This window comes from Leopardus geoffroyi, chromosome A2 (genome assembly GCF_018350155.1).
Source record: "Leopardus geoffroyi isolate Oge1 chromosome A2, O.geoffroyi_Oge1_pat1.0, whole genome shotgun sequence".
Lineage (NCBI taxonomy): Eukaryota > Metazoa > Chordata > Mammalia > Carnivora > Felidae > Leopardus > Leopardus geoffroyi.
In genome coordinates, this window is record NC_059331.1 from 130943958 (window position 1) to 130958154 (window position 14197).

The following is a 14197-nucleotide window of genomic DNA, read 5'->3' on the forward strand; positions in this document are numbered from 1 at the left end:
TGACTCCAGTGGATCTCTGACTTGTTCAATGTAAACAACTGCAGTGAAAACCATAGGAGAAACCAACGATCACTAATTGGTTTGGGGAGACGCTAACAAAAATTGAAGTATCCAAAAGGACTAGAAAATGCTCATGGATCTTTTCAGGAACCTCCCAGTTCTGTCTTCCCATAGTTTCTTTGCCTTGATATTTAAGCCATCAGACCTCTTTGCACAGAGGACGGCTGTGTTGAGGGCCATCATAACACTGCAGAATGGCCATGCCTAATTCCTGGAGCTACTGCTGGGCACACTGAGAACTGGCACTTAGGCAGAGGCCACAAGGGGAATTAACATCAGACAGTCATTGCTAACAGTATCAGGAGAATGTTTCCCAGCTTAAAGAGACACTCTGTGATGAAAGAAGCCAAGCCAAATAACCCACAATAATAGGTTTGTTTTGCATTCTTTGTATGGGGGGAAATAGTGACTAACAGAGATCTATCTGGTCTTGCCTTGTCAGTGTCAAGGAAAGAGGAGACTATAATGTGTCTGTGGGACCATCCTGCCCCTTTCCCCCTGTGGAGCTGAGAGACAGCCAGAGGGAGCTCTGGACGGTAAGGCATATTGCAACTACTCACAACGGACTGGCACATGCAAGGAGTCTATGGTTTGCTTTTATCCTGTGTCTTCTCACAAGTCCTAATGACACATCATTCTAACAAGAAAAAGCAGAAGATCACACAGAAATTTTCTGCTGCTCCCAGTCTCCGAATCTTCTTTTCCCCTATTAAGCATTCTTCACTCACTGTGGTCTGTGGTATCTCAGAACAAATATTCTGAGGTCCCCACAGTTGGTTCCGTATGAATGAATGAGAGGGCTGAGCTCAATCATGACATCTCCGAGGCTGGTCTGAGGACTACCGGCACGGTCACAAAAAAAGCTGCTTCCAGGGCTTCCTCTCAGACCTACTGAGTCAGGATTCCTGACTCTGATTTCTGACTCAATCTGATACACAGAAGAATTTGAGATCAACAAGACTAAATGATTTCTCTTCCCTTCTGGTTCTATCACCTGACTCTATTCTGAGTAAATATTTATCAAGTGGCTTGTCCCAAGATTCTCACAGGAAACCACATGTAATAGAACTGCACGATACCTTGAATTCATTCTCTTTATCTTTGGTGCCCTTGTGAAATGGTCTGTCATAGCGGAATTTCCAGATATGATTCACTTTATAGAAACTTTTGATGTTGTCCGGAACACCCTCTCTCTGCAGGACCTCCTGGCTCTCCGGAATGGGAGTAACAGCATATATCTGTAAATCTAGGATTAAAGAGTCAAGGAGGAAACCCAACTTGGCAAACTCGGTGGAAATCTGGCTTGAGCTGAGCTGTGGCAGAGAGAAGAGGATGGGTAACAATCTGGTGTTTCCATTGGTTCGAAATCATTTTAAAAATTGCTAGGAAGGTGCCAAGAACTCAGTTGACAACAAATCATTTCTCAAACTGCAGGCCTTGAACTAGTTTTAGGTAGGTGATTCTGACAAGGTATCTGTTTAAAATGTCTATAACTTGTGAATTTATTTATCACTGATTTGGTTTTCTTTCTTTCTTTCTTTCTTTTTTTTTTTTTTTTGGTGGGGATGAGTGGCTATGGCTTGGATCTTAGGTACTTAGAATTACATTAACTGTAATCCTTGTTTAAGAGACACTCTTATCCTTAGTCTATGCATGCCCCCTCTTAATTTGTTTGTATAATAATGTATAAATACCCATGCAACCATGACCAAAGACAGGAACCCGTTGTGACAGTGATTTATATTTACCTGTGTGATGCTCTGTGTCTCCAGCCTTCCCACACTTAAGCTATCACTCTCCCAAATCTTCTACTGATAAGCAGAGTGTTGTTGGTGTAGTTGATATTTAAAAACTTACATTAGAGGGGTATCATATTTACTTGTATGTTTTACACCTTCTTCTCTTTTCATCCTAAGAAGGACAGCAAAATCTTTTCCCTTATGGAATTTCTTGCTTCTATTGCATTTTATTTTCTACTTTGAAATGGTATCCATAATTATCAGTGGGAGTTTCTTGTCTTCTTTATGAACATAAGTTTCAGGAAGACAGAAGCCATCACACAGGAGTGCTGGGGTGAATTCCCTTTGTCTCTAATGCCTGTGTAATTTCATTTGGATTGCTTGTATTTAGACAATGGGAGTTTCAATTACACAGCAATCACTAAAGGCTGTCCAGGATGCCATGGCTAAGAGTTCCCCCAAAGACACTAAGGTACCTTGTTTCCTTCCTTCCAGAATAAAAGTATCACAGGAAAAGGGGGTGAATGATATGTGCCAGTAAATATAACACTATCATTTCCTCGAACTGAAGCAGTTTCCACAGGATATGTTGGAGGAAAATTATTCTAAGGGAGATCACTAAAAGGAGCTTTAAAAGCAGGTTTGAGACACAGAAAAGTTTTAATTGAAAGGAAAAAATTCTTTACCAGAATCCTTAAGGGATTTCCTTTCAACTGACATTGTGATAATAACCAGAACATTCTGTTCAGAAGGAGCTAAGCTGACATCAAGGTGATGAGAAGGAGAGAGAGTGAGAACATGGCTATGGCAGAGGGGGCCAGAGGCTGAACAGCCTTGCACGAAAATGCGCTGCGGCTAACGGCCAGCGGCTCTAACTGCACTCACTGCAGCCCCTCCTAGGTGTGGATACACTGAGCTTCCGCCTGGAAGATGGTCTCATCAGGCTGATTGGCGTGCTGCATGGCGATGGCGTGGGGGAACTCATTCAGCATTCTCTGTTGGAAGGCCTCCAGCCTTTCGTAGTCATGCCCTCGACACACAAACTCCTTATTCTGCAGGAGAAATAAAAAAAAAAGAAATTAGAGCCATATAATCGAGTGCATTAATTACAGAGAGAAGCCAAAAAATAGGGCACTGGCAGTAAGGGAGCATATACCTCACATCAATAGACTGTCACAACAACAACAACAGTCTGAAAAATTTGCCCAGATATGAAAAATGCAGGGCAAGGATCATGAGCTTCACTTTCTACTGCTTTTGATAAGACTCAGTAGTATGTGCCAAGCTTGTGTGCATGAGGTGCAAAGAGGCATCTGATTCTCAGAGCACCGAAGTATAAAACAAAGCAATCATGTTCTCTCTGAATGCTAATGAGCACATGTGTTAAAGATTTTTTTTTTTTTTTTTTGATAAGCTGGATATCAGAGTTTGGTGGGTGAATTCTCAATTTGGAGGAAAAGAAAGTAAATGCAATCTCCAAAAATGCGCGTTAATGCATTTTTTTAATAAAGGCCACAGAGATCCACACCTGATCCTCAACACTGGATTACTACGTGGAAAAAAGGAAGATTATCACCATCTGTATTCCTGCTCTCAGCAGGGCCGGAATGGGAAACTTCCCTGCCGTAACAAACTGGGCTTGGCTTCCTGTAGCCGAGAGTCTTGTTAACTGGCCCAAGATAAGACTTAGGATTTTTAGGGCCTTGCTAAATGTTGGACGTTATTTTGTTTTGTTTTGTTTTTTGTTTGTTTTCTTTTACAAGATATAGAAGCACTCTGTGGGCTGGGACTGTCTCTTATTCAGGCAAAAAATGGTGAAGGTTATCCTTGAGGTAGTCTAAAGAGCTGGAAAGATGGGCAGGTTTCTGGAAAGCACCTTTGAAGTCAGGTTAGATATGAGGGAACTCTTCCTGACAGGTGAATAATAATGAAGTTACAACTATTGAAAACAGTCACTGACTAGGTACTCTGCATATATCTTATTTAACCCCAACAAACGTGAGGGGGTCATTCCCACATCCTGCCCCATTTTATAATTGGGAACCACGGATCAAGATCTTTATGTACTTTGGCCATGTGTATTAGATTCAAACTCAGGTGTGAGACCAAGGCCTGAGCTCTGTCTCCACAGAACATGGCTGACACATCCAGAAAAAACTCCTAGCAGCTATGGGGACCACGAAAGGTTGTAGGTGACATGCCCTGAAGATCTTTAAGAGAAAGAGGGCGTGGTTCATGGTCTTGGGGAGCTAAGGCCCAAGGTTCTCAGAGGTTCTTATAATTACACAAAATGCCCTAAGGAAGAACTCTGAGTCACCTGGAGGAAGTCAGAAACCAGGGGGCAGGGGGCAGGGGGCTCAGGGTTGCAGCTGAGAAAAGGCAGGTGGAAGCAAGCAGAAAAAAGAGCAGGGAATCGGCTCTGAAAACCTGCCACAATTCTTCACAAACCTCCAAATAAATCACAATCCTTTGGTAATACAGGCTAAGACAGACTACCTAGAAATCAGGACTAGGTAACTATCAATCCCATATTTAAAACTTTCTAGATAAAACAAAGTATACTTTCTGATACTATTTTTTTTAATTCTATTCAAAAGATAACAAATTTGCTTGATAAAATAAGACTATATATATGATATATATTCCTGCATATTACAGAAGTCCCAAAGTAAGTATCTGACTGTTCTAGTAACTGCAACATTTTTAAAGCAATGCTTAAATCTTAGAGCAGGTTGTAAAATCAGGGGTTATTCTAAGCATATAATCATTTAATGGTGTTAAAAGGTCATTCTGAAATAAAAATAAACTTGGCATCTGATATTGGAGTTGTCAGGAAATAAAAAAGAATTAAACATTTCTCCAATCAATACTTTTTTCATCACAGCTTTGAGATATAGTTCACATACCATAAAATACACCCCTTTGAAGGTTTTTAGTATATGCACAGAGCAACTATCACCACTGTTGAATTTGAGAACATTTTCATTACCTTGTAGAGAAACTCATATCCATTAGCAGTCATTCCTCGTTTCCTCTGCCCCTGCACCCCTATCCCCCACCTCAGCCCCTGGCAACCACTAATCTACTTTCTGTTTCTGTGGATTTGCCTATTCTGGACATTTCATATAAATGGAATCATACAACATGTAGTGTTTTGTGACTGGCTTCTTCTACTTAATATATGCTACAAAGTGGCTGAACCACTTTGTACCATGTAACAGTACTTTATTCCCTTCTTACTGCTCAACATTCCATTGTATGAATATACCGTATGTTTTTCTATCTATAGGCTAACAGACGTTTGGGCTGCTTCCACTTTTATGCAATAATGAATAATGCTGCTATGAACATTTGTGTATAGGTCTTTGTGTAGACATATATTTTCTCTTGAGTATATACCCAGGAGTCGAATTGCTAGGTTACCTTTGTTAATACTTAAAAAAAATTTTTTCATTGTCTTTTTCTTTTGAAAAGGAAATACACACCAATGGTTAAAAAAAAAGAAAAAAAATCCCAAACAGTACAGGACATACAATGAAAAGCAAATGTCTCTCTCATCCTTGATCTCAGTTATTCTTTCCAAATCACTATGCAGAGATATTCTGTGCATAAAGAAATTGCCAATAAAGAACCCATTTTCCAAGAGGGTAAAAACTACTTAAATCGTACACTTATATAAATGTATTAATTTATTTCAACTTGAAAAATTATCTTGAAAATGATCACAAAGAGGAACTTTTTATTTATGTAAAAAAAATTTTTAGTGTTTATTTATTTTTGAGAGGGAGAGAGAGAGAGAGAGAGAGAGAGAGACAGACAGACAGACAGACAGACAGACCATGAGTGACAGAGGGGTAGAGAGACAGGGAGACACAGAATCCAAAGTAGGCTCCAGGCTCCGTGCTGTCAGCGCAGGGCTCAAACGCATGAACCATGAGATCATGACATGAGCCAAAGTTGGATGCTTAACCAACTGAGCCACCCAGGCACCCCCATGAAGAGGAAATTTTTAATGTTGAAATTTGCATGTTTTTAAATTGAAGGACAGACTGGAATCTGATTTCGTAAAAAGAGGTCCAGCCCCATGATTCTGAAGGGTGTGGTTCCTTTTAGAAACCAATAGAGGGTAACCCTTCTCTTTCATTTTGAAGAAAATATCATCTATACCTAGAAAACCTGTTTTTTTGTTTTGTTTTTTTAAAAAAATTTTTTTTAAAAGTCCTTATTTATTTTTGAGAGAGAGATACAAGAGTATAAGTGGGCAAGTGGTAGAGAGAGAGGGAGACACAGAATCCAAAGCAGGCTCCTGGCTCTGAGCTGTCAGCACAGAGCCCGATGTGGGGCTCGAACTCACAAGCCATGAGATCATGACCTGAGCTGAAGTTGGACACTCAAGTGACTGAGCCACCCAGGTGCTCCAAGAAAAGCTGTTTTGAAAAGACTAATAACATAGGTTGATTTATTCTAATTAAATTCCTAACAAAATTTTTTCTATTAGCCAATTCAGTATTCTAATTTGCTAAAGTCCTTTTAAAATTGTGGCTCCTAAACTACTTCTATTTTTTTTTAAACTTTACACTTTTATTTATCACAGTTTTATTTACTAGATACACATTGAGTGTACTTGCTACCTGCACTCAGAATTTGATCAGGGCCACAATATGACTTTTGTGGGCCTCTTTCTCTATAAAACAGTATCAAAAATCATACTGAGAGACTGATTTGGTATGAGGACAAATATATACCTAATAATCTAATGTATAATATACAATTTAATATATAACATTTTCTTCCACGAAAACAGGTCATTTTTCCCTTCTGATCTTTAAAAGAAATGAAAACACTTTTGAAGGCCATCTAAAATATTATGATCTGTAAACTCTGTACCCACTGTATGTAATGGATTGATTAGCCCTGAGTAGGATGTGGAAGAAAATGTAATCTTTTACTTCACTTGATTTTAAGCTGAGAGAAGAAGGGGGTCTGTGGCACCAGAGTCATGTCTGGACCCTCCTGTGGGGTCTCCAGCCCCTGCACTGCTCACAATTCTAGAATGTCCACACTTCTGCTCACTACCTGGATCCGGGCTACCTGCACTTGGCAGCGGGGTGCTGATCACAGTCCTGTGCCTAGTATGTCCATGTTTAAAACAGTCTTTCAAAGTCAGGAAGTATTCTAAACCTGTCTCTGGTTTTGATCCAGAATCAAGCTTTCCTCTGCCCATAGGTCCATCTGCAGAGTCAGCCTTTGGACCACGTACACCATCACGTTGGTTCCTTTTGAACCCGACAAGGAGATTTTACTTGCGTCTGCGTGGCACCAAAATATTCGGTCATTTCAATCAACCTGTCATTTCTATGTTTGTTCCATTTAATACTAAAATGAATTTTTGCCTGTGGTGCTTGGATATTTTGGAATCTATACCTATATCCCTATTTGGTGTCTACGTATATATATAAACTTTATATATAAGTATATGAATAAATAAATACATATAAAACTTTGATTATAAAAGGCAGATAAGTTAATGATTTTTAAGCAAACAATGAAATCCAATCTTTCTCCTCTCCATTATCCTTCAAGTACCCCTATCCTATGTTCATTCATAGGTGCTGGTAGTTAAAGCAAGATTCAGGGCAACACAAATACCAAAGTACTTGTATGCGAGGATTTAAAGTTTGTAATGAATTCACTCAATCTACAAATTATTCCAGATACTTCTCAGTTGCCTGGGGTAGGAACCTTTCCTCTCCCAACCAATGTTTTTATGTAAGTGAGTATATGTTACGCACTCAAGTATTAAATAAGTCTTCAAGCACGTAAGATACAACTTGGCACAATGTGAACGATGGTAAGAACAGAGTCAAATATTTTATGATCCACTAGGTACCTTGGAATATCTGGAAGATTTTCCTTGGTGGAAAGAGTTTATCCTAGCAATAAATGGGATCTCTTGGTTGAGTGACATTTACCCTTTTCACAAAAGCGGTAACTGGGCTCTTCCCATGATTCTGGAAGGAGTTTCTAGAGGACATAGGTCTGCAGGGTTTATGGTCATCTGCAGTGCCCCGCCATTTTTCTCTAGTGCAAGCTACGTGGAAATCACAGACTAAACAGAGCAGTAAATGTCAATCACACAGGGGAACAACTATAATTAGCAAAGACTACTCATAAAATATAGTCACCTTAGAAATTTAGGATGAAAAGTCAAAGAAATGTTTGATAATTTGGTGAATTATTCAAAACACGGTAGTCTAGATTTAGTACACTGTCTACAAACTAAAAAGTTAGACAAAAATCTCTTGATATTATGGTCCTAAAAGGACAAAATGTCATTAACATCTTGATTTTCTTGACTGGGGTATCTATATTGGAAGTATAAAAGCAAATTAAATAGTGTATTAACTTACTCTTAAGAAAAATGGAAATTTTTTCCCATAAAATCCAACTCTGAAGAACTCTGGTTCAAGACGTTGCTGGTCCATGATTTTGTCATACAAAGAGGCTTCCATCATCTAGCAAAGCAAAGGAGAGGTTCTAATAATTTTATCTCATCTTTCAGCTCTACTTGTTTATAAAAGAGGGTGTTTCTTCTATATAAAGGAGAACTTCACTATAGTTTGCAGAAAAGAAGATTTCACTCCCTTTTTATGCTTTAAGGCAGGGATCAGCAAACTTATGCTGTAAATGGACAGAGAATAAATATTCTAGGCTTTGCAGGCCATATGGTCTATCACAACCCCTCAGTTGTGCCAGGCCCATAGGCTATAGCTTTCTGACCCTGCTTTTAAGAATCAAATATTATTACATGTTCTCACCAGAGAAAATAATTTCTAAGCACAAGGTCCATCAAGAAAATATTATCTTCACAATTAAATATCAAGTGACATGAATTAAAAAAAAAATGAACTACTAGAGGCCAAACCATTCTGGAGAATTCTCATGCTGGATGTACTCACCTGTGGATCTGGTTCTCCTTGGTCACAGTAATTCAGGACATTTGGAAGGTGCAACCTTTCACAGGTTGGACAGGGATAAACCAAACCAAAGGAGACCCATAGTGCAAAGTGCTGTCTGGTCTGAAAGCTCTTAAGTGTGTCTCTGACAATGTTGGAACTATGAAGCACATAAAGCTTATAGTTTTCCTTCCATGGTATTATCATCCCCAGGGTTTATAGAGAAAGACTAATATTGCACTTGAAAACTTCCCCCCTTCCTCTGCCCCCCAGTAACAGCACCCCAAAGAGCAGTTGGCATGAAGTGTAATGCTTTGGGTTTATAAAAATCTTAGTGACTATGATACCCAAGGGCTCTCCTGGGTAAACATTGTAACCTCGCTTCTGTTACAGGGACAGTATGCCAAGAGAAGCACAGCGACGTTTTTCTATAAAACTGCAGTGCCTGCCAGAGCCAGCCAGCATGATGGACTGAAGTTAAAACAAGGTTTTTTCTCTTTGGTCTTCATGTTAGGAGAAATAGTGATGAACTACTGACACGAAATACTACACCAGTAGTACAGGGCCAGTTTCTGCAGGTTGAGTGAGTTACTTGTGGGGTATGGGATTTTGCAGGCTGTTAAAGGTTTACAATATCATCTCTTCAACTGCTACCTCAGAATTAAAAGGGAACATCATAATCTGCTTCCCATTTTAGAAACCCTGAAGAGCTGAGGTGTTACAAGATGACACAAAACACTCATGACTCTGAAGAATAAGGATTTAACAGTGCAAGAGGGACCTGTGTGAATCAGAAAAGAACAGAAGGGACAAAACATTTCGTTCAGGGACACCGAATGTTGAACTCCTTGGGCTCTTGGGTACTAAGACCTTGGTTTAGGTGTAGCAAATAAAACATACTGCTGAGGCTAGAGTGGACACCTATACAATTTAGCCCTCAAATATGTACAAATGGGTCAGCTAGCCATTTCTACTGTTTTGCTGTGCAGATTATGGGACTAACAATAGTACATTGTTACAGAGATCTGTGTACAAGTGAGAAGCTCTTGAACAGTGTGGAGATTTTCGTCAGTAAACTAAAAGAATTAATCATGGATTTGATTGTATATTTCAGACCTGATGTTTGTGCATGGATCAAGGGCTCACTTTTGTGCACTAATCAAAAGCATCTGCTATTTCTCTGTATAAATAGCTGAGTATGTTTCAGAGGGAAGACTTAAAAAAGCTTTCTGCAAGACATGTCGAGATGATCACAAAGTTAATTTCATAGAAGGATACTGGAAAGCTAATCAAAAAAGGATGCCATAGCCTGGTTAGGATGCATCCAGGCACCTTACCCTCATCTTGCTCAGGTTTCTGTAGTCATAGTAACTCTCGTACTGCTCTGCAATCTTCCGGCACAAGATGATGCCATTCTCCCAACACTGTGGACAAATACATGATATAAATGCTCGTGATCCCACAACATTTACTTATTTCCACCCAGAGGTCAAGGTGTAACTGCTTTCAGATCATCCAGCCTTACTTCTTAATCTTTATAACTTACCTTTAATAGTATCACTGCAACTTTAAGCTTGAAAACAGCATGCAATTAACATGCAAATTATTAAAACTCTTTAGGAAGTAAGAAAATATGATCCACCAGAACAGGCATTAACATATGGTGCAGAATCATTTTCTGGTGTCATTTCAGAGTCATCATCTTGAAATAACTACAGTTCCACAATGGCCAAGTAGATGAATAAATAGGCCCTCCGTGCTAAGGAGGGAATTACTACTGACCCCTAAGGCCCAATTATCCACAGCTGGCAAGCTGGATTCCGTGCTTGGCTCAATTGCACTTGTAAATTGTGAGGATCTAACCCAGCTGGTTAATTTCCAGCAGAAAAGCAAAAATTCTTTCGTCTAGCCCAAGTGTCAGCAAACTTTCTGCAAAAGGCCAGACAGTAAATAATTCAGGCTTTGTGGGCCATACAGTCTTTGTCACAACTACTCAACTCCACTGTTAAAGCACGAAAGCAGCCACAATGAATAAGCCTGTCTGTGTTCTAATAAAGCGATCATCAATGGACACTGAAATGTGAATTTCATGTAATTTTCACCGGTCAGATATTCTTTTTCTTATGGTACTTTTCAAACACTTAAAAATGTGAAAGCAATTCTTAGAATGTGTATGGTACAGAAATAGGCAGTGAGCCATTTGACCCAGGGGCCACAGTCTGTAACGCCACATCTAGCACAAACCCCTTGGAAGGGCCAAGATAAGCGGACAGAGATTTTATAACAGCTTATCCTACAGATGGAAACTCCACTGAAGGAGGATACAAAGGCATTTCCTTGCTATTAATGTAACAAATGATATGTCAGTATATTTAGATAAATAATAAAGGAAGATAGGAAAGAGAAGATATAGGAAGATAGGCAATTCCCTTGCATGAAATTATGCAATTATATTTTGTACAAGAATGACAGCCGTGTTTTAGTCTTCTGTTTAACCTTGGCAATTTGGAAGATAGATTTAAATCTAAGACACGTATCACCAAAGCATCCAAATGTTCAAGTCAATAAACAACTGTGGTCAGATTCATAAGTGTTTTTTAAAGGGTACTGCAAGCCCTTGAAGAGGGAGACGGGGTGGAGTGAGGTGATGTGCTAAAGGACATCATTAGGTCAGTGAGGTTTTTCAGGACCCCGTGGCATCTCTAAGTATATGATGGGAGGCTGTAAAATTCTTTAAACAAAACAAGTGGGATGGGGCAGAACACATACCAATTTGGGAAGGCAGGTGAAGAGTGGTAACATGGTTTTTTAGAGAATAAAATACCTGGGGGTCAAAACCTCCAGATCAGTGTTTCTCAAGGCATGGCCCCAAATTCGTACACATTGGAATCTCCTTGAGTCCTTGTCAAAGTTGCAAACTCCCCTGCCCCAGGCCAGACATACCTAATCAGAATGTCTACAGGTGGGACCTGGAAATCTTAACAAACTGCATGTTAACAAACTCTTGGGTGTTTTCAATGCATATTAAAATTTGAGGGTGCCTGGCTTGAGGACGTGGGCATCAGAAAACTAGAAATGAAAGGCAACATGACAGCAACACAACCACGTTGGGTGAGGCCACAGGTGGGTAGGGCTACTTACTTTGCCTCGGTCAAAGTTCTGGATGATGGCAAGATGCAGGTGTTCCTTGCGCTGCCATTCTGTTTGCATGGGGTAGGTCAGGAACTCCCGAAGGGGCCTGTCAGACCATTCCAACAGCTCATCGTATAACAGGAGAGTATAGGCAGCCTCTGCAAGCCAAGTGGGAAGGCAATGATTGAGACAGGGCCCCAAACAACTTCCCCTTGAATGGGGCTGGTTTAGAACAAAATGGAAAAAATATTTTCTGAATTTCATGATAATGAAGAAAATGTTCAGAATATATGCAAAAGAAGGTGATGGCTTCCCCTTGGAAGATAGAATTATCAGAGATTTGTACTTCCTCTTTCGGCTCCCTGTATTCATTCCCTCCCCCACTTCTTTCTTTCTCTTTCTTGCCTTCTCTTCCTATCCCTCCTTTTTTCTGCAATGCCTGTATGCTGCTGGCTTAATAAAAATGGTTAAGAAAATCTTATTGGAGATGGTTCAAAGAAATAGACATGCCTTTGATTGCTAAGGAAGTTCGCTGGCAAATCCCTTGGGGTGAGACCATGGGCATCTTTCAAAGGGCATGCTTAGGAAACAACAAATGGTAACTAAATTCTTCTTGATAACAGAAGGCTTTAAAATTTGAAAATGGAGTTCAAGGGTAGGGTCAGGGTGTTGGGAGAATTTAGGGCAAAGAAGCCAGAGAAGAGCTAAGTGCAAAGAAGAAAAAAAAATCAAGCAACAGAAGAGGGATTAGAACAGGCAGAAGAAGTGTTAGTATGAAGTGTGTGTGTGTGTGTGTGTGTGTGTGTGTGAAAGAGAGCTAGAGACACAGAGAGACACAAGAGAGACAGAGAGAGAGGACTGTTATGTGTTATATGGTATGACCCCCAGTTGGCCCCACAAATCTTCAGTAATGGCTACTGAAGACATTACATGTTTGATATGGGATTTCTTGAAAAAAACATGTAAAGGGTGATATTCTGTATACACACATGAAAACGGTGACCTGTAGGCTTCAGAACAGTTGACAGGTAGTGCACTTAATAGAATACTTGCCATTCTGCAGGTCTCTTCATGAGTCTTAAATATGACCAAACAGATGGGGTTCCACTGTCACTGGCGAAGGACCACGATAACTATTCTTTCCCTCTAACGTTGTAATAGCCAATTCATTTATTAAATTGAATAAAATGGACAAACCTTTATGTTATTAATCAATTTAATTACCACCCCCGTATGTTTCTTAAAAGATGTAATAGTAACTTTTAACACAGTATCAATAGTCATTATTGGTCTTCACTGATTTGCCTGAAGAGTAACTACACATAAAGCTCTAAAGTAGCATGTGGTCTTACTACTATGACTTGGCCATCTCAGTGTGTAAAATGTAGTTGTAATAAGGAAGGCTTGGGTCCCTATCACTTTTCTTTTGCCTCTTACATGTGGAAGTCCTGTGAGGCATAGGCTCTGGCATTTTTTCTTTTTAATTATCTTTGGTGACCTCAGTCTCCTGGCTTTCAGGGGTGACTGCAGAAGCTTTCCTGACCAACGAAGAATCACATTCCTCTCTGTTCAGTTTGCACACTGTTATCAATATGATTTTTTAAGGGGAAGGATCACATGGTTCCCCTGATACACAGTAGCCAGTAACTGTCAGTAGCTAACAATAAATGTATGCCTCCGAAAGCCACAGAGGAGGCTGGCCATGATCTGGTCCCTCCCAGCCTCTCAGCTCACATCCCCCATTGTCCCTCCACATAGTACAAGTAAGAAGGAACTTGCCACTGTTTCTCCTGGGAAGCCTCCAGCCTTCATGGTTGGAGCCCCTTGACCCAACTGTCAGCTCATACAAGAAAGCTGTCCAAACAGGAATGGAGGTACCTTCTGTTAATGGGCACTGGCCACATTCTTGTGGAAGTTGAATGTGACACGGACAGAGAGAGCACCAGCTAAAGGGTGTGGGTTAAGTGGCAGATGCAGAAACAGCTGAATCACCACAATGTAGGTTGCCACGGAAGACTGCTTTTTTGTGGGACAAGAATGATAATAATAATGATTGTCAGATCTGTGCTGTATCTGAATAGCTTTCCAGTTTTCTCTGAGACCTCCTGAGATGATTTCCTCATCTTTAATCACCCACCTATCCTTATAATAAACGCCAAGCACCTAAGAAAGCCCTATGCGTGTCTTTGTTCCTCTGTCTACACACTTTGCTCCTATCATGTCAACCATCCATGGTTCCCTTCACTGGCCACATGGACTGACGCCTGCAGTCCCTCACAGACTATTCCTTCAAGCTCTTCCCCTGCACTG

General features: G+C 40.1%; 1 protein-coding gene across 8 annotated transcripts in view; it reads right to left on the reverse strand.

Annotated features, from left to right (window-relative positions):
- The window catches only part of DOCK4 (dedicator of cytokinesis 4), a 438192-nt gene that overhangs the window by 27915 nt on the left and 396080 nt on the right, over positions 1-14197 (reverse strand). For all 8 annotated transcript variants that reach the window (XM_045495353.1, XM_045495356.1, XM_045495351.1 and 5 more), the window contains 5 exons: positions 11897-12045; positions 10093-10179; positions 8210-8314; positions 2710-2851; positions 1140-1306 (listed from right to left, as the gene is read on the reverse strand). In XM_045495353.1, the coding sequence (XP_045351309.1) occupies positions 1140-1306; positions 2710-2851; positions 8210-8314; positions 10093-10179; positions 11897-12045 (650 nt within the window). The remainder of the gene's footprint in view (positions 1-1139; positions 1307-2709; positions 2852-8209; positions 8315-10092; positions 10180-11896; positions 12046-14197) is intronic.